This window comes from Dysidea avara, chromosome 6, assembly GCF_963678975.1.
Source record: "Dysidea avara chromosome 6, odDysAvar1.4, whole genome shotgun sequence".
Lineage (NCBI taxonomy): Eukaryota > Metazoa > Porifera > Demospongiae > Dictyoceratida > Dysideidae > Dysidea > Dysidea avara.
This window is the reverse complement of record NC_089277.1, coordinates 6,299,430-6,322,813: the sequence shown is the minus strand read 5'-3', so window position 1 is coordinate 6,322,813 and position 23,384 is coordinate 6,299,430. Positions and strand designations below refer to the sequence as shown.

The 23,384-nt window shown below is 37.6% G+C and overlaps 1 protein-coding gene across 2 annotated transcripts in view; it reads left to right on the top strand.

Annotated features, from left to right (window-relative positions):
* LOC136259045 (transient receptor potential cation channel subfamily A member 1 homolog) overlaps positions 1-22,858 on the top strand; it is a 51,269-nt gene extending 28,411 nt beyond the window's left edge. For both annotated transcript variants that reach the window (XM_066052455.1, XM_066052454.1), the window contains exons 6-20: positions 3,354-3,464; positions 5,953-6,050; positions 7,269-7,415; positions 8,119-8,230; positions 12,655-12,791; positions 14,509-14,615; positions 15,713-16,083; positions 16,716-16,890; positions 16,942-17,154; positions 18,816-18,839; positions 19,129-19,550; positions 20,204-20,380; positions 20,618-20,686; positions 20,740-20,925; positions 22,573-22,858. In XM_066052455.1, coding sequence (XP_065908527.1) covers positions 3,354-3,464; positions 5,953-6,050; positions 7,269-7,415; positions 8,119-8,230; positions 12,655-12,791; positions 14,509-14,615; positions 15,713-16,083; positions 16,716-16,890; positions 16,942-17,154; positions 18,816-18,839; positions 19,129-19,550; positions 20,204-20,380; positions 20,618-20,686; positions 20,740-20,925; positions 22,573-22,716 — 2,493 coding nt within the window. In that variant the 3' untranslated portion in view covers positions 22,717-22,858. The remainder of the gene's footprint in view (positions 1-3,353; positions 3,465-5,952; positions 6,051-7,268; positions 7,416-8,118; positions 8,231-12,654; positions 12,792-14,508; positions 14,616-15,712; positions 16,084-16,715; positions 16,891-16,941; positions 17,155-18,815; positions 18,840-19,128; positions 19,551-20,203; positions 20,381-20,617; positions 20,687-20,739; positions 20,926-22,572) is intronic.
* Positions 22,859-23,384: the final 526 nt, after the last annotated feature.

Below are 23,384 nucleotides of genomic sequence, written 5' to 3'. Positions count from 1 at the left end.
TGTGGATACAGCTCAAATTTGAAACAGGAGGTGCCCCACCCCAAGGGAGTTTCCACAGTAAATAAAAAATGGTTAATTCAGGCACTATCAAGCTACAGATGTGTGAAAATGATGTTTTCTTGGTTCCTGTAAAATGCACATTTCACTTGCACTGGTTGTACTTGGCTGCATGACAATACCGTGTGTCTTGATAACTAGCTACTGGCTGCTTAAGTTTTTTTTTGTCAATTTACGTAAATGCACTGTACAAGTACCTTATTAACCCTTGGGGCACCGTAGTTGTCTTGTGTGGCTGTGCTAATTTGTTGTTACCACTTTAACTGCTGCATACTTCATTCATAGGTTGAAAACAAGGTGCCATTAAGCTTCTCTTGATGAGCTTAACAAATGAAATGTGTGGATTGTTCCGCAAGCGCTTTATAATGTGGCAATATTTGCTGTTCATCTTGGACTTCCTCACTTCTTGATGAACTCTCAATGTACAAAAGTGATAGCAATAAATTCTTTTCAACCATAGTAGTGTATTTACATATAGCGATATTCCACTGATTCAGGTGAAAGATTGACAAACTCAACCAAACCAGGGACGCGATTTCAAAATCTTTGACATTTCAAGATATTTTTATTAACTAGTCCAGATTTACCAGCAATCTACAATATTTCAGGCCAGGATTCTTGCAGGTCCCTCAGATTTAGACTAGACTCTTTAAATTAACGAGCCTTCACAGATCACGTGGTCAGTAACCCTATTATGGTAAAAATAGAATACACTACTGAGGATTTCCAAATCTTTGCAGCACGCCTATTAAGCGCAAAGCAAAAACATGATCCTCTTTGTCACTTCCTGCCATTTATCAACGTGACTGGTGAACAGTACAACCGGCGTGATTCAACCAAGTTATTTCATATATGACCCAGTCAGGGAAAACCAGTCTTATCGTCCATGTCAGCAGATTTGATTTTTCACCCAGAACACAAAGCTACATGAATAAACTATCTAATTTCACAATCAAAATCAGCCAGACTTGAGTGGTCTGGTTTTGCTGGCTGCTTTTTCCAAGTCCAGTGGTGTTCTGTACATGCGGTGTGGGGCCTTAATGGAGCTCTGGTCGGCCTGGGAATGGCTGTATATGGCTGTACAGTTCCGTGGTTGAATAAATACATCTGCTGTGAATTTCCTTTTATTTTAGCCAGTTTTGAGACCTGAATGGCCCATAACTTGGCCTAGTTCATCCTTTTCAATTCTTTGAGCAGCCTCTTGCCCTCCATCCAGGCCCTCGCCTCCCTCCCCTTTTGGAGTTTGCCTGATACAGTCAACCTCGGTTCAAAAACTATCTAAAATGGCAGGAAACTTAGTTGTTGGCTACTTACACAGTGGATACTCTGGAAGGTAAGGAATTGGTGTAAAACGTGTGAAAATTTGGTACACATAGCTTCACTGAACTATTAGTGGGCTACAACACACTAAATACTTAAAACCAGCATTTCTCGGTATTTTTAAATAGGCGATATGACTGGTTTTCCCAGACTGGGTCACATATTAGCTTTTAAACTCGTGCATCAGTGTTTCAGTCAGCCATATATGTCTCATCACATATGGGAAGCACTATTACCTGGATTAGACTGAATTCTAGGACTTTGGATTCTGGACTGGACTAGAATTCTATTTCAATGTGTACTGCACTCTCCCACATTCATCATACCACACTAGTGAAACACTGTAATTGAACAATCAGAACTTTGCCAGTATTCAGAGTTTTGCCGGTACATAAGCTAGTGAGTAGAGACAATATAGACTACCACCATGAGTAGTCTACTATTCACAACTTGCATTAAGCATGTTGTTATGTTAGCATTGTGAAACATTAGTGTGGACGGATACACAGTAATCTCCTCTACTCTTTGTGATTGTTTTATTAGAATAATTTATTGCTTGCAGCTATGTGGCTGACTCAAGTCTCACACAACCAGATCTTTTTCTTCCTTTTGTCATTGCTTTTCTTTGCAACTTAATGACAACACAAGAAAATGATGTGTTACCCCACTGAGACCCCTCCGCCAATGCTGTAAACAACAACTACTCAATCATGGATCTTTCTCCTTTCTCCAACTTTTCAAACATCTTTTAAACAGGCTGTAGGGCCAGGTGTCTTACACACCATCAGCACTTGTGCTATAAACCCTTAACAATGAATAAGAACAGTGGAGATTACTGTACTCGTAGAAATCACCCATACTGCATGCCTTAAAATGTTTCACTACGCTAACATATAGCTACAAGTCATAGATAATACTCATGGTGGTATTCTATATATTCTCTCTACTCAATATGTACTATCAAAGTTCTGATCATTCAATTAGAGTGTTTCACTGGCATGGTATGATGAATGTGGGAGAGTGCAGTACATATCGAAATAGGATTCCAGCCCAGAATCCAGAGTCCAGCCCAGTCCAAAATTCAGTCCAGGTAGTGCTTTACATTACATGTTACAGATACGTATTTGAAATTTCACATGATGGAAGTGCATGGGAATGCATTACACTTAGGTATTGCAAAGATTTAGTATAAAAGGCTAATGCCTAACGGGACTACGGTCCATGTGTTGTCCAAGGTGATGTCACACAGAGACTAAGTAAGTTACGATGCTATTCACTGCTGCTTGTTTTGTGCAAATTGGAACCAAATCTACTGTAAGTTGTTCATTAAGCACAAATTGCATTTTTATGCCTGATTTGTGACGTGATAATCATGGCCCTGCTATGGAAAATGGGACAAAGTAGCAAAGCTGATCCATGCGTTGTCACCTGGCACTACAGATCTGGAGATAGTACATCCATATGATTCAATTCCCCCGAGGGTTTTGTACAATAGTGCTTCATTATCTTTGTACTATCCACGTATTCTATGGTCTACTCCATGTTCCAAATGCAGGGCCTTATACAGCTTAGAAAATGGTATACATAAAGTCCTTAGATAATGAGAGGTCTTTACAAACCTCTGCAAAAGTTCTTTAAAATGTTTAGAGACCGGCTAGTAGATAGTTATCTGCACATCTCCAGTTGAGGGAATAAAAACACAGCCACCTCACTAATTTGCCACTACAACTATTGAAACATCTGACTTGTGGAAACAATGCTATAAAGTATTGAAGAGAAATAAAATATAAGTGAGGTCTTGGCATCTCAAACTCTAAAATTTTGAGGGGGAGGGGGCTGACCTTCATATATACTCTAACTGGCATTGATAGCATTTACTGCTTCCTTATCTGTTTTACTTTTTGCTGTAATCTTCTCATACTCTAATGTCCCATGTCTGTATGTTATTGTTTTGTACTTGTGACTTCACCTTACAGGCATTCATCAACCATGGCAACGAAGGGAGGGAATTGTGTCAAGGAACTGACTCATTCAACAATTATCTTCTCCATATTGCTTGTAAGCATGGCAACCAGTCCACCCTCAAGGTAATGACACTCTGTCATAATATTATATTAATAAGGACAGAGTTTTAAGAATTGAACACTCAAATATTATAATATTTTTTGTGGTTTGAGGACACAAAATGTAAGAACTAATACATACAGTATGCTGTATGTATTTGAATTATTTTAAAGCAATGTCTATAAATAAATAATAATTATACAATTATACAACCAAGTACTAAGAATAATACGAAATGCGGTTAAAATTACATCATAAATAATAATAATGAATGAAATAAATAAATAAATAATTAATGTTTGGGAAAACCACAAGGCCTATGAACTTGCACTAACCGGGGTTCAACTCGCCGGTGAAAAAAGGCACAAACATATAATAATTATGCCTGTTCGTGCTGATGACTTGAACGAAGGTGTAATTCTATATAACGCCCAGTACCACACCCTTGCTTAATTACAGATTGTGTGAAGGAGAAGATTAGTGAATGTCCGTGGAGTGACTGCAGGAGAGCCAGAGGCCACTTTACACGTAAACAAGAAGATTACAAGTAAGTTTTTTATGTTTGTAACGTCTCAAGTAGCTGCCAGTGGATTCATTCACATAACTGAAATATGCCTTGAGTCTGCTCACTGTCAAAAGCAACAAAAGCCTGAATAATTGCAGCTGCTTGCACAGTCGGACCATTTGAATATCGCTAATTATTACAGTACTGTGGAAGTTAGCGTCTTGGGTCACTACCTTCCTGATTCAGTCAATGCACTTAAAGATGTAGTTTTTTTTATGAATCAAGATTTATTGTTTTCAAAAGCCAGTGTTAGAACTGTTTTGAATAAAATGGCTGGGGCATTAATTTCTGCATCTCAGAGGATCTTTTTTGGGAGGAACTGTAAAGAATGGACTGTCGACCCAGACTGATTGAACTAGATTTTGTAGTTACCTTATAGGGCTTTTTCTTGTTGTATGTATGTATGCATGTAGTTACACTTTTTCTTTCCTTGCCATGCCCACAACTGACTACTGTGTAGATCAGATCTGGTTTAGTCCGAGGATTCACATACTTGTCTCTTTTTTGTTGTACACATTCATCATAATCATGATGGTCTTCTCTCTAATTAAACAATACAAGAAAACATTAAAACACATGCCACGCTCTTTATAATACAGTTACATATAAAATACAAGTAAACAATCTTGCCTTGTGCAGCTGGCATGGCGAACTTCCTTTGTGTTGGCGTCAGGCAATTCAATACGTGCTTAATCTTTTTTGCCTTCACCAGTGGCTTAGCTACTAGGTTCTGGCTGGCTTGGCTGTCTTCCTTTATCTGATTCATCTGGCTTGCATACTCCTACAGTACTGATTGTGTAGCTATCTCCTGCAAGTTGTGTATGCATAATTATAGTGTGTCACCCATCACTCTGCCACCAATGATGAACCTTATTTAGCTCTGGTTGATGTTGATATACAGTGCTGTATATTGGCTAATAATTTTTATCTGGTGATGTTGCCTATAATGTATTGCTACATACAATACTGCAATAATGTATAGTTCTCTCCTGTATGTTTTGTATACATATACTGTGTACACATCACTGTGCCATTACCACACCAATGATGTACTGGCACTTTGCTACTGGTGGCCTTTAGTTACGATGCCACTATTGTGTTATATCTGTCACTACTGTGACATATTGAGTTGATTTGGGGATCGTGCCTTCACCACCTAATAGTCTCACCAGGGGGCTGTCACGTTGGGGTATGTACTTGGTTGTATGTGACGCAGTCCTAGATAAATAAATAAAATATGTATGTATATATGTATGTATGTATGTATGTATGTATGTATGTATGTATGTATGTATGTATGTATGTATGTATGTATGTATGTATGTATGTATGTATGTATGTATGTATGTATGTATGTATGTATGTATGTATGTATGTATGTATGTATGTGTGTATGTATGTATGTGTCATGGAGATTTCTATCGATGTGATCTATACTGGGTATTGATATATGGAATATTGTTTTCTTATAACCAGGTGGTAAGGGTTGACCTGAAATTATTTTCACTATTATGCATAGCTATGACCAAATAAGAAAGCTCTTTCATTGGCACATAGAGTGCTCAGACACAGGTTCATGCTTCAGTTTATGCTCAGTTTCATCATATTTCAGTTCAGATATGGCATACAAGTGTTTGAGCGTACACAGCTTATATGATGAGACGTTGCACTACAAAATTTTTGTACAGTCATTTAGTACATTACTACGTATGTATGTGCACAATGATAGAGTTGAAAAGGGAGGTGGTAAAAACTAGTAGCAGCCTTGAAGCTAGCATGATATGTGTTGGTAAAAGACACCAAATGATACTGTGTGTTGTAAAATGATCCTGAAGATCTTTTCTTCATGTACAATACACCTTAACAGTGAAGCCTAGACTGTAATACACATACATACCTATACATTTGTATATTTATTTATAACTTTGTTTGCTGTTCCTCTACAGTATCTACTGTCATTGGACAATCCCAAGTTGAAGACAGCTTGTAGGAATGGAGTTAGCAAAACACCTCTACACTTGACTGCTCAGTATGGACATGTACAGTGAGTTAACTGACTGTGTGATATTGTAGAGTAGTCTGAATTACTTATTACTGTATGTAAGACTACACACACTGCACAGACAGTTCACACTATACACCTGCTATACAGTATGTATCCTGCACACACACACACACACACACACACACACACACACACACACACACACACACACACACACACACACACACACACACACACACACACACACACACACACACACACACACACACACACACACACACACACACACACACACACACACTACATAGGCTTGTGCCAATTATGCCAGCATAATTTGAGGCATAATATAATATATGTAGCCAAAGGCATAATTTTTGTGCATTGGTTATCAGAGAAGCTGAATTCCACCTATTTTGCATGATGCAGGATGGGATAGTGTGTAAACATGATAAAAAAAATAAGATTTACAGCTACGTTGTGAAGAAAATATTACTGAGTTAAAGATCAATATACTCTAATAGAACAGTCGCCGCATGTTGAAATATCCTACTAGAACATTCACAGATGCTTTAGATACTCTAATAGAGCAGTCAAGACCAATTTTATATGAGCATATTTGGAGCATAATGGGACATAACTGGGCATAATTGGAGCATAATAGGGGAAATTTTGAGCATTGCTCAAAAGCATAATAGGCAATTTCAAAAGCATAATAGGCTCAGGCCTAACACTACACTACACTACACTACACTACACTACGCTACACTACACTACACTACACCACACTACACTACACTACACTACACTACACTACTTACACTACACTACACTACACTACACTACACTACACTACACTACACTACACTACACTACACTACACTACACTATACTACACTACACTACACTACACTACACTACACTACACTATACTACTTACACTACACTACACTACACTACACTACACTACACTACACTACACTACACTACACTACACTACACTACACTACACTACACTACACTACACTACACTACACTACACAACTTACACTACACTACACTACACCACACTACACTACACTACACTACATTACACTACACTACACTACACAACTTACACGACACTACACACTACACTACACAACACTACACTACACTACACAACACACATGTGCAGATCAATACACTACATACACATACATGTATACCATGCACACAAGCAAAATAGTTCAGTGATTCACAAATTCTAATATTTCACAGGTGTATGAAAGAAATGATATTTGTTAACAAAGAACTGATCCCTCTGGTAGATGATGAGGGTAACTCTGCCCTCCATTTAGCCTGTATTGAGGGTTATGTCAATGTGGCCAAAGTGTTGATTGAACAGGGAGCAGCTGTGGACGTGAGGTACTGTGTGTGAGTCTGTATGTGCATGTAGTGTGTGTACACGTGCATGCATGAGTATACATGTATGTGTGAGTGTGTTTTGTTTGTGTGCACGTAGTGTGTATGTTGTATGCATGTGCATAGGGTGTGGTGTGTGTGTGTGCATTGTATATAGTTACGTACATAAGATAAAGTAAAGTGCCAGTGGGGGAGGGGGGGGGGGGGGGCTAAGGGGTAGCAAGGATAAAATCCAGTTTGGTTGATGTGGTTAGGAGCAACGCCTATTAATTAGTTAATGTGATCTTGATTGATTAATAACGATTGAGTACCAAGACCACATCCCTTAACAATCTTTCACAATGACGCACCCCATTATTATTATTGGCCTACGCAACTTTATTCATAATGCTAGCACAACAAAAATGTGAAATAGTGGCACACCCTCTGGCTGACTTGAGATACTCTAATACAGCAGTCACTCTAATAGAACAGTCACATGTGTATTGCTGTATGCTATAACAAAAACCAAACAAACTAGTATATTAATTTAAAAATCAAGTAGGGATCCAAGCGATAAAAAGTAGTGAAACCAGAAATGAATGATGGTATTACAGCATAGCTCGGTGGGAAAATCCCTACTTTGGATCCCTACTTGATTTTTAAATTAGTAATTAATATACTATATAATTTTGCCAATATTTATTCCTATATTGTACTTTATTAGGAATGACAAGCAGTGGACTCCAATGGACTGTGCTGCCCACAATGGTCATGAGAAGCTGATCAAGTTACTGATTGATTGTGATGCACCCATTGATGCTAAGGATCGATCATTGGCAAGTTTCTCTGTATTAGGGCTGTACTGATATCAATATTGGTTTTATTATGAGTATCGGAATCGATTGTCCATAATACAAATATTTCAATTGTAAGTACTATGAAGGTAGCACTAAACACTATTTCAAGTGACATATGTAGTAGCCAAGTTGTGCACTCCGTAAGTAACATGGGTTGGCATGTGATCAAACCCCAAATCGGGCAAGGTTATTTTGAAGGTTTTTCTGTACCACTGTTTTAGTGGTATGAACTCAAAACCTCTGTATAGATCACTACGTATGACTGATCAGGAAGTGTTTTTATATCGTGTGTCAAGCAGGCAAGTACAGCTAGTGTGGGCACATGACAGATAAGTGTGTATTGTATATAGGAGCCAAGAAAACATGCATTGTTTTCATGCATCCGTAGCTCGATAGTGTCTGACTGGAATTTAACTGTTTTTGCTGTGGAAACTTCCTTGTGGTGGGGTACCTCCTGTTACAAATTGAGCTGAATCCATCCAACCATCATTGAGTTATATTCTTTCAAAGTTCGTTTTACGTAGTTTCTTCATATTTTTCTTCATCTTCTGCTGCTGCTTCTTCTTCTTTTCACTTCACTTAGAAAAATTGCTACTCACACATGCTTTAGTCAATTTTCTTCAAATTAGAGGGCAGTAAGAACATAATGCAGCACATTTACAGTTCAAATTGCATACACATTGGATAAATAACTAGGGAGATATGCACATTTAAAAAAAAATGCAATAGCAATTTTTTGTCATGGCCACAGGATAAACTGCTTGATAACTTGAAAATCATTCTATACATGGATTAACCATCATAGTGCAAATCTTTTGTGGTTTGAAAGAAATCACACCAACAGTCATGGAGTTATAGCAAAACGCCAACCATATGTAACAAGTGTACGATCGAGTTTTGACAATCAAAAAAGTATTACTTGCCATGCCTACCAGGCGACTAGTTAACGGAATCATCTGAAAATAGTATTTTAGAACAGCCTTTCAGAGAAATCAGATTAAAAACCATTGAGTTACACTATGAAAGTCAGCTAGGTGTAACAAGTTGAAATACTCTAATGGTGCAGTCACCCTATTAGAACGTTCAGCTACATAATAAGTCACTCCATTAGAACATTCAGCTACAATCAAGTCACCATGTAGAGAGTTCAACTACGAACAAATCACCCTGTAGAGAGTTCAGCTACGATCAATTCACCATGCAGAGACTTCAGCTCCAAACAGATCACCGTGTATAGACTTCAGTAGTGTTTTTCTAGTACAGGTATATTATTCTAGTACAGTTCTAGTTCTAGTTCAGTTGTCAGAAATATTTTAAGTTAGTATTAGTTCTAGTATTCATTGTTTAAAACAACTTTAGTTAGTATTAGTTCTAGTATTCCTTGTTAGAAACAATAATAGTTTGTATTAGTTTTAGTATCCATGGCTGAAACAATTTTAGTTAGTACTATAGTACCTAAAATTTAGTAAGTATTAGTTATAGTACAGTACTGATGCTATCATACTTTATCATACTTATTCGTTGCTTTTACAAAAACTTGATCACTAACTATATGTGTATTAGAATTGTCATCCTATACCATTTTGAGAAGTAGACCCTAATAAAAGATTTTTAAAAAACCAAAAAAAAACATCCTACATGTACCTAAACAGTATACTTCTTGTTTCTATGTAAGACTTCTCTAAGTTTTGTCTGTTATGTGGCTTTGTTTCCCCATTGTCACCTCTCCACCAGAAGAAAATATTCTTTTCAATGGAGCAGTGGTTGCTAAATGTTACAAGCCACTTGAAAAAGTTGCCTTTGTTGTTATAAAGGTTGTAATTGTCATCAATATGTACTACAAAGTGAGGCTTTAATGTGCCAGGTAGTCAGTTCATTAATCAGATTCCTGCTAAGTCTCAAACAACAGTTGCAGTATAGTAGTTGCAGTACTAAAAGTTCTAGTATTTCTACTACAAATCTATTAATTTTAGTTTAGTTCTTGTTCAAAAACTTAAAAACAACACTTTTCTAGTATAGTTCCAGTTTTTAAAATAGATTATAATGGAATTATAGTTTAGTTCTAGTTTCTAGAACTAAAGAGAAAAGGCTATACTAAAACTACTTTTAGTTCTAGTTCTAGTATACTAGAAAAACACTAGACTTCAGGTACCCTAGAGAATTCGGCAAACAAGTCACCCTAGAGAGATCAGCTACAATCATTTCACTATGTAGCTCAGCTCCAAACAAATCACCAATAGAGAGATCAGCTACAATTAAACCACCATGTAGAGAGTTCAGCTAACAACAAGTCACCCAATAGAGGGTTCAACTACAACCTGTAGAGAGTTTAGCTACAGAAGAGTTGGCCTGTACAGTTCAGCTATGTTAAAAGTCATCCTGTAGAGAAATCAGCTACAATCCAGTCACCCTGTAGAGAGTTTAGCTACAAAAAAATCACCCTGTGGACAGTTCTTCAGTTACAAACAAGTCACCCTGTAGAATGCACAAACACGTCACCTTGTAGAGAGTTGAGCTACAAGCAAGTCACCCTGTACAGAGTTCAGCTACAAATAACTCACCTACAGATCTCAGTTACAAAAAGTCATCCGGCAGAGTGTTCAGCTACAAACAAATCACCCTGTGAACAGTTCAGCAACAACAAGCCACCTTGTAGAGATTTCAGCTACAAACAAACCACCTGGTAGAGAATTCAGCCACAGACAAGTCACCCTGTAGAGAGTTCATCTACAAACAAATCACCCTGTGGAGAGTTCAGCTACAAACAAGACAAGTGGTAGAGATCAGCTGCAAACAAATAACCCTGGAGAGAGCTCAGGTCTAAATAAATCCTGTTGTGTAGAGTTCGTAGTCACCCTATAGAGAATTCAGCTACAAAGAAATTACGTTGTAGAGAGTTCAACGACAACAAGTTAGAGATTTCTGCTACAAGCCAGCCAAGTTGTGAGCCAACCTGTAGGAGAGAGGAAATGTGATAATTTTCAAAGAGTATTAATTTTTGTTAAAAAATCATCATTATAGAATAAAATCCACAGCAATGAGCTCTTGATGTCTTCCTCCTTTCTGCAGTAAAGAAAAAAAACTCCAAAGCTGGCCACAGACTTGCTTTGGAGTGTACAAATACAAAAAGAAGTTATACTATACCAAAACAGCCAAGCTGTGAAAAAACAGTGAGGCCCTCCCCAAAAAAGTCATGGTGAAAAAAGATGTGAAGCCAAAGGTGGTGGCCAAGAAATGGCTGTGATGGTGAGATAATGGCAAAAATTTAATAACGACAATTCAGGTGAATCTGGTGCTGAATTTGGAGAAGCAACACAAATTCACCTGAATTGTCATTATTAACTATTAACCTATATCACCACAGTAATTTCTTGGCCACCATCTTTGAATTCACATTTTTTTCACCCTGGCTTTTTTGGGGGATGCACCCTTTTTTCACAGCTTGGCTGTTTTGGTATAGATTTAATTTGTCGCAGCATTAAAAAATAATATGTGTATTGATACCAGTGTGTATTGATACCAGTGTGTATTGATACCAGTGTGTATTGATACCAGTGTGTATTGATACCAGTGTGTATTGATACCAGTGTGTATTGATACCAGTGTGTATTGATACCAGTGTGTATTGATACCAGTGTGTATTGATACCAGTGTGTATTGATACCAGTGTGTATTGATACCAGTGTGTATTGATACCAGTTTCTTCACGTATGTGTAGTGAACAGCCAATAAAATTTGAAAGTATGTTTGAATTCCACGAAGAGTAAATTAAATATCATTTACACTTGATAGAACCAATAGTAATCAAGCAACCTCATAGAACCAATAGTAATCAAGCAACCTCATAGAACCAATAGTAATCAAGCAACCTCATAATCTCTGTAAAGGATTAATTGTATTGTTGGAAAACATGTGTATAGTGGAAGTTAACATAGCCATAATGATCATGTTACGTATATACTCTATTATCAAGTATGGTATCGGTACAGCCTTAATTGTTCTTTATTATTATTTTATACACACTGTATGTATGTACTGTAGTGGGATTTAACTAGTAGTGGGATCTACTGTAGTGGGATCTACGTAATGTAGCTTGTTTATACAGTATATGAGAGGCCAGTATGGCATTGACCCATTTACCGCTACCATTTGAAGGACCAACAGTGATTGTGTTGGTTGTGTATATTTGGTGGCTTAATGGTTGACCGTAGTGCTTTTGCTTCTATATAATGCTGTACTGAGCACTAGTGTTGCCTTACCCCCACTCACCTGCATTACTTACAAAACTACTCACGTCGCTAGCACACACACACACATCCCTCATACTTGTGTAGAGAAACTGTTTTTGTCCTCAAAGCATGCATCTGTATAGGTGCATCACATCTTTTATTTGTGTTGCATAGGAAACTCCCCTAACACTGGCCTGCAGAGAAGGTCACCTCAATTGTGTTAGGGTGCTGGTTGAAGGTGGAGCAGACGTCAGACAGAGATCACAGAATGGCTTTAACTGTCTTGACCTTGCTGTTGAGCATGGCCATAGGTGAGTTGAAATGAATAATGTGATGCATATGAGGAACACCATTTACACATCTAAATCTGTGAAGACCATGATGTTTGTACTTTATTTTCTTGGTCAAGTGCCACGGCATTTATTACCTTAGTTTCAAAAACTCAATGTGGTGACCATCCAAACTCATCACTCAAAAATAAAATCGATTGTGGTACCACTCAAGCATGGCTACTATTCAAAATGTGGCATTTAACCAAGGAAATATGGTATGTACACTCTATTGGACCACTTAATAACTACTCAAAAGATTGGCGATTACATTACGGTGTGATGTGTGCTTGAATGCTAACCTGTACTTATCAGTGACCTACATACGTATACCACTGCTATACCTTCAAAGGAACTGCTTAGGGTTTAGCTCACATATTGCCTGGGCAATATCTAGATATTACCCGGGAAATATCATGGGAACGCGGTTTGCTCATGGCTTTGATGCCCAACCAGTTCAAAGATATGAAACACTTTGACTCATTTTATTGAGTGACATGAAGCATTTTATTGTGGGTTTTAGTTTACACATTAGGCAAGGCTCAGTGTAGTTGTTAAGTTTTAGATTATTTGACAGTAACTAAACTATATTCTAAGACTAATAATCTGTAAAACGATTGCTTTGGTGATGCATGGATGCATATTTCTACCCACTGCATGTGGGATGTATCAGCCATTGAGCAGTCCACGAAACAAGAAAAATATGACAACTAGGTGAGTAGATTATAGTCCTAAGTACTTAACTTAATGTATTAGCTTACTTACTGCCACAATAGCAAAGGTTTAATGTAGTATTAGAAACCATAGATCCTTTGCACCCCAAAAACCAATCCCACAGTTGAAAGTTCCTAGCGTATGTTGAAACATAATGACGTAGGAATAATGTTCTGAGAAATATTTGCCCTGAAACCACAATCGATCATCAGATGCTAGTGTATAAAACAAATGGGATGAGCGCTCTGTAGTTTTTTCACCTACGTATCAGGTGAGTGTGCCCCGACTCATATATATACGTATATCACTTATACCACGACTGTGTCAGAATTTTGCTGATATACACACCCTTACCCCTCAGGCCTGCGGCCCTCGGGGCTCGAGTGTATATATTAGCAAAATCCCTCGCAGCCATGGTATAATTATTGCATATTGAAAGAAAATTTAAATATTTCAATTCGCTATTTGGATGATTAATATGGAAAACCACCTGTCTATTGCAACCACTTGCCAAGTATTTTTAGCCAATGTTGCTTAAACCTTGTGGACAATTATGCTAAAGTATCCCTTAATATGTACAAACTGACCAGGACACCTTGATAATCAGGATACCATTGGTTGGTCCCGAGGTGTCCATGTTACACTGGGACCTGTTAATGCAGACACTTGAGGACACCTACTTAAATATATTCAAGACATTTAGTTAGGACCCCAAAATATCCGAGTACTAAACTAACATTGAAAATCATAGTATGCCTAGAGCAGTCCATATTATACAGGTTTAACAATACTACTGTAATTTCACAATGCAGGGCACAAGGCAATATAATGAAGATGTACCTCTGTATATGTTGTAGGTTATATATTACAGGACTAAGTCCTCCCTGGCTTTGTTTAGTCCTACCCACAGGTCCCTAGTTGGATCACTGATAGTTTTGTGGACATTCATTAATAGTGGTCACTGTTTGTTTGTTTGTTTGTGTAGGGAGATTACCAAGTATCTGGTGGAGTGCAAACAATGGCGTAACACTCTAAGGAACTGTGTTGATAACTTCAACACACCAATGAGGAGGCTGATTAGAAAGATGCCTGGTATGTACTGTGGAACACTTTTAGTTTTTATAATAGCTAGTGCGATAAAAATTTATTAAATGAAGTAGGGTTCTAGTAGTGAAACAAGAGATAGTGGAATCTACCAGGGAGAATCCCTACTTGGCATTGTAGCAATCTGCCTAAATTACGTAGTTGCATGTTTCACCATTTTTCAATGTCAAAGTAGGGATTTTCTCACATTGCTACAATACCAAGTAGGGATTTTCCCTCATAGCTACCATCATCTCTTGTTTCAATACCTTTAATCGCTGGAACCCTAGTTTGATCATTTTAAATCAATTATTTTTTTATTGCAAACTTCTTTGTTAAAGCATAAGTAGCTATATAATAAACATGTGACCATTACAAACATTAGGTATTATATTCTGGACCCTCTGAATAATGGACACTGTGCATTTAACCTCTCTGTAAAGAACAGTTTCTGAGGTCCCTATGACTTCTGTATTTCATTGTTATTTTTGAAAAAGGAATAAAGTATCAATCTTAGTTTGTGTTAGCAATGACCACACCCACTGTGATGTGTGACATTTACAGACAGCCAGTTGGCAAGGCAACGGTAGACAACACAGCTCCCCAGCTCATCATATTTTTATTAGTCTGTGGCACTATCTTTTACTTGAAGAACCTTGTTGCTACTATGTACGCATATAAATGCTACTAATTGAGGTTGACAACTACTTATGGACTTGCATAGAAGTGAATTTGTCTCACTTTCAACTGCAAACCAACACCCAACTCCCTGAGAAATGCTGTTCTGTTCAATCTCAAGCATTGCAGGAATCATTTCCTTTGTTTTTACTTCAAAGTTTGATGCAAAAGAATATGTTTTGAATTTTATTGTCCATTCAAATTGCAATGATTGTACAGCAACCCTAGATTTTAATTTACATTCAAAAAATAACTATTGTACATTTTGTGCTCCCTCCTTCCTTCCTGCCATGTCTCAACTCTAGAATCTCCACTGTACTATGTATATGTAAATACAGAATACAGTGTATTGTAAATTAAAAAATTATATTTAAGCATTATTGTATGTCAATGAACTGTTACTGTTCTCATTGTTTAATTCACTGTAGACATTGCTGTGTGTGTGTTCAACAAGTGTACTTCAGACAACACTGGTGAAATAGTGATGTCACCCCATGGTGGAGAGGTCACTGTCACTCAAGATAGTCCACACTTTGAGGTCACCTTTGACTGTGAATTCCTCGAAGACTTTCAAGAAAAGCAAACACAAAGTATCCTGATACGACAAGAAGATGGAAAGATATATGACTTTCGCTCAAAGAGTGGCTATTCTGGTATAGAGGACAGTACTGATAGCACTGATGGCATAGGCCAGTTACCGGCAGCTGCGTTTCATCAAGTGCTTGGAAGTCACGATACTTGGGAGAATGACTGGGGACCTGTTGGGTTTAAGAAGAGCAACCATCCCCTGAACATTATGGTGAGTTGTATACAGCAGAAATTGAGGCCAACTGCACTTGAAAGTAACAACAAGCCTTAAGCATACACAAGTAAACTCAAGTATGCACCCTTGTATGGAGGAGTTTCATGTTCATGTTGGGGTGTCCGTGTCCTTAATTATGGAAGTATCTGTGCCCTTGATTTGAAGGTATCTGTGTTCTTAATATGGAGGTGTTTGTCTTCTTCATATGGAGGTGTCTGTATTTTTAATATGGAGGTGCTTGTGGTCTTGTTTGTGTCCTTAATTTGGAGGTGTTTGTGTCCTTAATATGGAGGTACTGTACAGCGTAAAAAATTGACGGGGAAAATTTTTGATGAATTTGACGAAATGCTTGTCATTCATCAAAGTTTTCCTCAGCAAAGTTCACGTGACTTAGAATATTCTGGTGCAGGACATTCATCAATATTTTCCTCGTCAATATTCAAGAGATAGAGAATTTGTCAAAATTCCCTCCGTCGAATTATTACGCTGTACAGTATTTTTGTCCTTAATATGGAGATATTTCTGTGCTTAATATGGAGGTGTTTGTGGCCTCAGTAAGAAAATTGGAAAAACTAGTCTTTAAGTTTGAATCTATTAAAAAGAAGCTGGATATACTGTTACCTTTACAGGTGGAGAGTGAACAAATCATCCTACTAAGTCATCCTTTGGTCACCAGTCTGCTGAAGACAAAATGGCAGCGTTATGGTCGCTGGCTGTACTGGCTCAATCTCTCCACCTTTTTTGCCTTTCTCATCTTCCTAACACTGTATGCTGTACTGTTACCCCATCCCAACACTGGCCAGTGTAAGTCATAATTATGGCGATTGCGTGTTTGAATTTTTACTATCTCTTCAGGTAATGGAAATGCTGAGACATGTGATGGTCCCATAATTAATGCCACTATAGTCAATGGCAGTGAACCTGTTGGTATGATACGGAATAGTAGCATAATCATTAACAGCAGTCTGGTAAACGGCACAGTCAATGGCAGTGATGTATTTGATAATAATATGATGTTGATTGGAACTGTGATAGATGATGTCACTAGAGCGCGAGTATCATGTGATTGTTAGTACACATTGTAGTACTTGGTTGTATGGTATATATGTGACTAGATTTTGGATAAATGATCCAAATCGCACATTAGAAGTTCCGAGAGATAAACGGTTTTAAAGAATTCAAGTCAGCATAACTTGCCAAGGATAGCAAACACGCGTATGAAATTTACACAAATGATGCACCAATCTATTACCTATCAGACCACTTCCAGTACTTGTAGCTGCTTGCCTAGTTTCCTGCCAAATAAGATAGAAAATCTGAGCAGTTGGACTAGCAAAGTAGTATCACGAGTGCTCACAAGGGGTGGAGGGTGGGGGGTGGCAGGGAGGGCAAGAGATAGACTTCAAAATGTAGGTAGACCATGATTGGAATCCAGACATGAGATGACAGGTCTGTGCTGGCTCCTTAGTGGCTGATATGTAGCAAAATCAACAGAAAAAAATGTCTGGCTGACATTATCAGGCCATCCACCAGTATACCACTAATTCTTGCCAAGCCAGACCCTTCACAAGGCCAGATACTGCCATTCGAGATCTCTACACCACCCAAAAAAGATGTCTGTTAAAACCAGCCTCGAGTAGTTTGAGTAGTACTGAGGGTCAAAACTACTAGTACGATAGTGTAGCTATCCACTGGTGGTGTTAGTTTGATTTTGCCTGATGTATGATTTGGATCGGTTTTGTACAATCTGGTCACATATAGTGCTGCATTGTACTGTATGGAAAGTGTGGGCCATATAGGCATAATAAGACTTACACCATAGGGTAGTGAATAAGTGAACTTTGATCTGTGAGACACAATACAGCCTTTCGTAAATTTCTAATGCTGCCCCAGGTGAAATTTTCTGACTTGTAGAGATACATAGATTTCCTTAGGATGGTATCTGTACATACGTATATATATATATATATAAAACATGCAGTAGGACATTGATTATCCGAATCTCAATTATCTGAACAGAATAAGTGACTTTTCTATTAGAGTATTTCGTCATTAGGTGAATGTTCTATTGAGTAGTTGAACAGAACTCTATATAAATGAATGGGCTTCAGTTATCTGAACAAATTCAGTTATATGAACACATGGATAATGGAGGTCCTATTTGATGGCTTTATTTTTGCTTTTGTGTGTGTGTATTCACTGGTGGTTTCTGCATTATTCAGAGGCTTACAGTGCATATATGACTGGTTGTGAATTTGTAATTAATATAGTAAAACCTTACTTAGTGGCCACCTCTTTAATAAGGTCACCTCAATATAGTGGCCATGTCAAGTAGGTCCCAAACATAGTTAAAATGTACTTCATGACCTCATTATGACTTTCCTGTGGCCCTACTGATGAGGCTTCACTGTAAACCAAACCATAATGAAATAAGAGAAGAGTTATGCTGTTTAAGTGCTGGTTGAATTCCTGGATCCCGTAATGTGTGGCTCCTCAAGCACTTGCAAACTGTCTCTGGATCAAGTCACCACCTGGTCTGTTTTTTTTTCTCCATTCGGCTCAGTTTCAGTGTCTAATTTCTGATTCCCTGCTTCACAGGTGTTGTATAGCACTTCAGTTTGGGATACTGGAAGGGAAATCCTTACCATGCATTGTTACTAAGAGTACTGGGCCCATTGTTCATAATGTTAGCAATAGTGCTGGTGTAACATTTACTTGTTATCTTGCAGGTGATGAATCACGTTGCAATGATGGTGAGTGTCATGCGTGCTGTTTGTGCAGTGTATAAAGTCAAAGATTACATTTGCACATAAGAAATAATTATACATTGAAAACAAACACAAAGGGCTGACTAAATGTTAAAAAGCTTCTTACAGAATGTGTTCTGTGTTATATAAAAATATGTGAGACTGTCTCATAAAAATTTTAAAGATCCAGCTATCACACTACACATCTTCACCTCATCACAGAAAGGTTTCCTGTAGTAATTGAATATATAGTAGTCTGTAACGCTTTTTATTGGCATTATTTATTTTTACGCAGACTTTTCTAATGAAAGGAGAGACTTCCTAAGATTTGCAGCAGCAGTTGTTCTGCTATTCTCTGCAATACGTTTGCTCATTGAATCCTTACAGCTCATATCAGACCCAGTTGGTTACATCACTGACTGGGAGAACTGGATTGAAGTGTGCTTATTTATTTCATCAATCCTATTTGCTTCTGGTGGTTTCATCCAGTGTTGTGTATGTGTCAAGAATTGGCAGTGGCAATTGGGGGCAGCAGCAATTTTCCTTGCTTGGTTTGATCTTGTGTTGTTCATGAAGAAGTTACCATTGTTTGGTGTCTATGTGGTGATGTTCATTAAGATTGTGTACACTTTCCTTCGCTTCATGTTCCTAGCCTTGTTGTTCATTGTAGCATTTGGACTAGCCTTTTATATGTTGTTTGTTCAAGTTGATGAACCTGTGAGTTGTGTGTGTGTGTTACGGGGCAGGGCTAGTTATCCACAGGAGGACTGTCCAGGTCTCATGGAGAAAAGTCACGGAACCCAAGATTCCACAACAATGCCAACACCACTAAGTGAGACAAGGGAAGTTGGGCATTTGCTTCCCCAGTAAACACCAGGACAGTCCTCATGCGGGCTACTAGCCCTGCCCCAGGAGGATTTGCCTGCACAAGGCTCAAGCACCTGAGTGGTGCACAAGCATAGTGTTGGTTCACTGGGTAGCAATAACACAGCTGCCGTAGGCTTTGCTTTTGCTTTGTGTGTGTGTGTGTGTGTGTGTGTGTGTGTGTGTGTGTGTGTGTGTGCGCTACATAAATCTTTTTACTTGTGCTGTTGATAAGCCAATGGGCTTGTGTATGTATGTATAGTCAGTCAAAACAACTAAAATCACTTATCAATAAACATTAACCTCTAAATTTTGGTGCAATATTCTGTTCTTGAGCAGTTGAAAGAAGTAAATAAAAATTATGTAGGTAGATCTATTTTCTAATCAATAAAATGTGGATGTCTTGCCATATGGGTATATGAAATGTATTTGTATTACAGTATAATAATATTATGCTATACAATCTGTTGACAGTTGTATAAGTGTGTTCATCTGTTTTTATTCAGGATCGAGATCCATTCAGAAATCCTGGCCGGTCAATGTTGAAGACGATGGTCATGACAACAGGAGAATTTGGATTTGATACGATATTTTTTGCCACTGGACTTGACTTTGCTACTGTCTCCTACATCCTCTGGATAGTGTTTGTCATCCTCATGCCTATACTACTGACCAACCTGCTGGTGAGGGGGTGGGGCTGTGATGTGCAACTAAATCTGTTAGCAAGAAGTACAACAAGAAAATAATAATAATATATATTAAAAATTTTAATTGCAGCTATTAAGCTTCTTAAAGATTTTATTATTTTACCATATATGTGCCTGATATTGTTGATTCATTAGTATGCTGCAAGTTGAATATACACTATATATGTACATGATATTGTTAACTAATTTTAAAGTTACATGTGCTGTTAACAGGTTGGTTTGGCTGTTGATGATATCAAACAAGTACAAGAAGACGCTGAACTGAAGAGGCTTGCCCTACAGGTTCTACCCATAGCTACACTGTTACTGTATCACTGTATATTATTGATCATTAGGTGGAGTTTGCCCTGAATGCTGAGAAGTTTGTTTCACGATGGGTTGGACATCGTTACGTACTCAGCAAGTTCTGCAAGGCATCCCCTAATAGACAGAACTCAGCCTGGGAGTATCTGCAATCATTTTGGGGAGTGGAACGTTTTGATGCTCCAACAAGAATAGCCAGAGCCATCCAGCCACCGCGGGTACTATATTTGAGATATACGCATACTGATCATACAGTGTAGTGGTACTGTCAAAGATATTAAACAAAACCTTACAAAACTATTGTGGCTTACAATGGTGGTTATGTACAATCAATTAGTACATAAAAATGACTGCTTTCTGACCAAAACTGGTGTTCATGTGAACGTGTTTCAGTTCGGTCAGACAGTACATTCAACCCTTTTGCACTCACTTTTTGTAGAAACTCAGGCAAAATGTTTGTCTTCAATTTTTGCGATTTTAAGTGTTTCCATATAGAAAAACACAACTACTTAAAGTGCTATGAAAATCATTACAAATATGGAATGCTTGTAAGTTGTAATGATTGCCATTAAAGGAAGTCAACGTTAGAAGACTCTGAATGATGTTTACAAGTGTGCCTGACTAAATTTAGTTTTGTTTAGGCACTATGACTGAGCACTTCATTGCATTATTTGCCTTTTAGTAAAATGCATCCAGTGTACATCCAGTTATCATATCATCATGTGTTGATGACCCCTTCTATTGTTGATGATCACTTCTATTGTTGATGATCACTTCTATTGTTGATGACCCCTTCTATTGTTGATGATCACTTCTATTGTTGATGTTGATTGTGGCTTTCTTCGTCAACTGCATGATGACCCTATGCAGTACTTGGATAAGCAAACAAACTCCATATCCAGCTTTTACAAACTTAGTTTCCTTTGAAAACCACTGAAAGTATTAACCTTTGTCCTTATTTTTTTGCAACCCCAACTCTGGTGGTGAGTATTATAGTGTGAAACTATTGATGTACTACCAGTGAAGGGACACTTCTGCAAAAAGAAATAGAGTACATTACTCTAAAAATGTATCTCATTACATATTACTTGTTATTTCTATTAGTCCAGTCATTTTACTACTTTCCCTTTAACTAATTGCAACAAAAACAGTTTTAACTGTTTCTGGTACAGAAAAATGTGCTCTGCAACATATCAAAAGTCTCGGTGAATCTCATGTGCTTTTCATGACCTTTTATAGCCATTTTTAACTACTAGCCTACAACTACAAGTGACACAAGCAAAACACGGGTTTCTCTGGTGTAGTTCAGTCATAAAAACATACTTTGTTGTAGTGTCTTGGCCACAAAGGCACTCCCCATATTGCAATTCTGTCTCCAGTGTTGTCTGGGCCCAAAATGCAGCCAATCACGAGGCTGACTACATTGTGCCTTAAAAAGAAGTAACGCATTACATTTGTTACAATTTCCGGATGTAATATCCATTATACATTACTCACTACTTCATCATGTGACACGTTATATTACTCGTTATTGCAAAAGTAATGATATTGTGTAATGCGTTACCCCCAACTCTGCTCACCACACCTCACTGTAAAAATATGTGGATTGATTACAGGTGTGCTTCATGCACTGATTTTCCATATGTAGGGTCATGTAACAGACAAAATATAGGCAAAATGGGCACTTTCCTCTTTAGCAATTAGTATGGGGTGGGCATTTGTTCAATTTTTAGGATTCTAAAAAGCTTTATTGATTGCATAATTTCGTACACTGTATGTATATTATGTGTCATGTATACCACCCCTTAATGTTCCTATACAATTATGTGTGTGTAGAGAATGTTTTCATACATGTCTTCATCCAGGAAACTAAGGAGGTCCTGTTACAGCAAAATCGCAAGCTAACAGAGGAATTGAACCATCTTAAAACCACCGTCAATGAAATGTCACTATTGTTGCACAAAATGGCTGAGAATCAGAACATTGACCTCAAGGACACTAGAAATTAAACTCTATACACTACACATGATGTGTTACACTCACAAACATGTTTATGGATTTATTTTTATTGAACTAGCAATTTTTGTATTTTAAGTTGATACTTGCATCACTGACAAATTAATATATTATAATTATTTTGTGCTATCAGGATGACTGACTTGTGGAAGGAGGGGGTTTTGGAAGTACTGACTCAATTTTAAGCACCCCTAGTTTTTACTATGTATTATGGAGTATAGAAGCCACAAGAGTAATTGTGACCAATTTTTGGAAAATCACCCTTATGGTCACACTAGGATTTTGAAACTAACATGGTGCTAGAAAACACTTCAAATATTTCATTTCTAAAATTTTTCTTGTAAAGTTATTTATAGTTTATTGGTTAATTCTGCCCTAAATGGGTAGGACCATAGGAACGTAACTTATAATGTTGTGTTTCAGAACTAACATTTAATGTGTCAAATGTGCAGTAGGTACACAATTGTTTACAGCAGGCACCATGCAGCCTATTATAAAATTTAATTCTGCTCAATTATTACAATTACTGGTATGTAATTCTTAATGGAACAATGCTTGTGAGCTTACAACGTGATTGTGTTTTCTGTGGAAAGTAGTTCATTTGAGAGTTTTACACTATTTTAATTGCTTACTTCTAAATTCACCTTTTAAACCAATTACT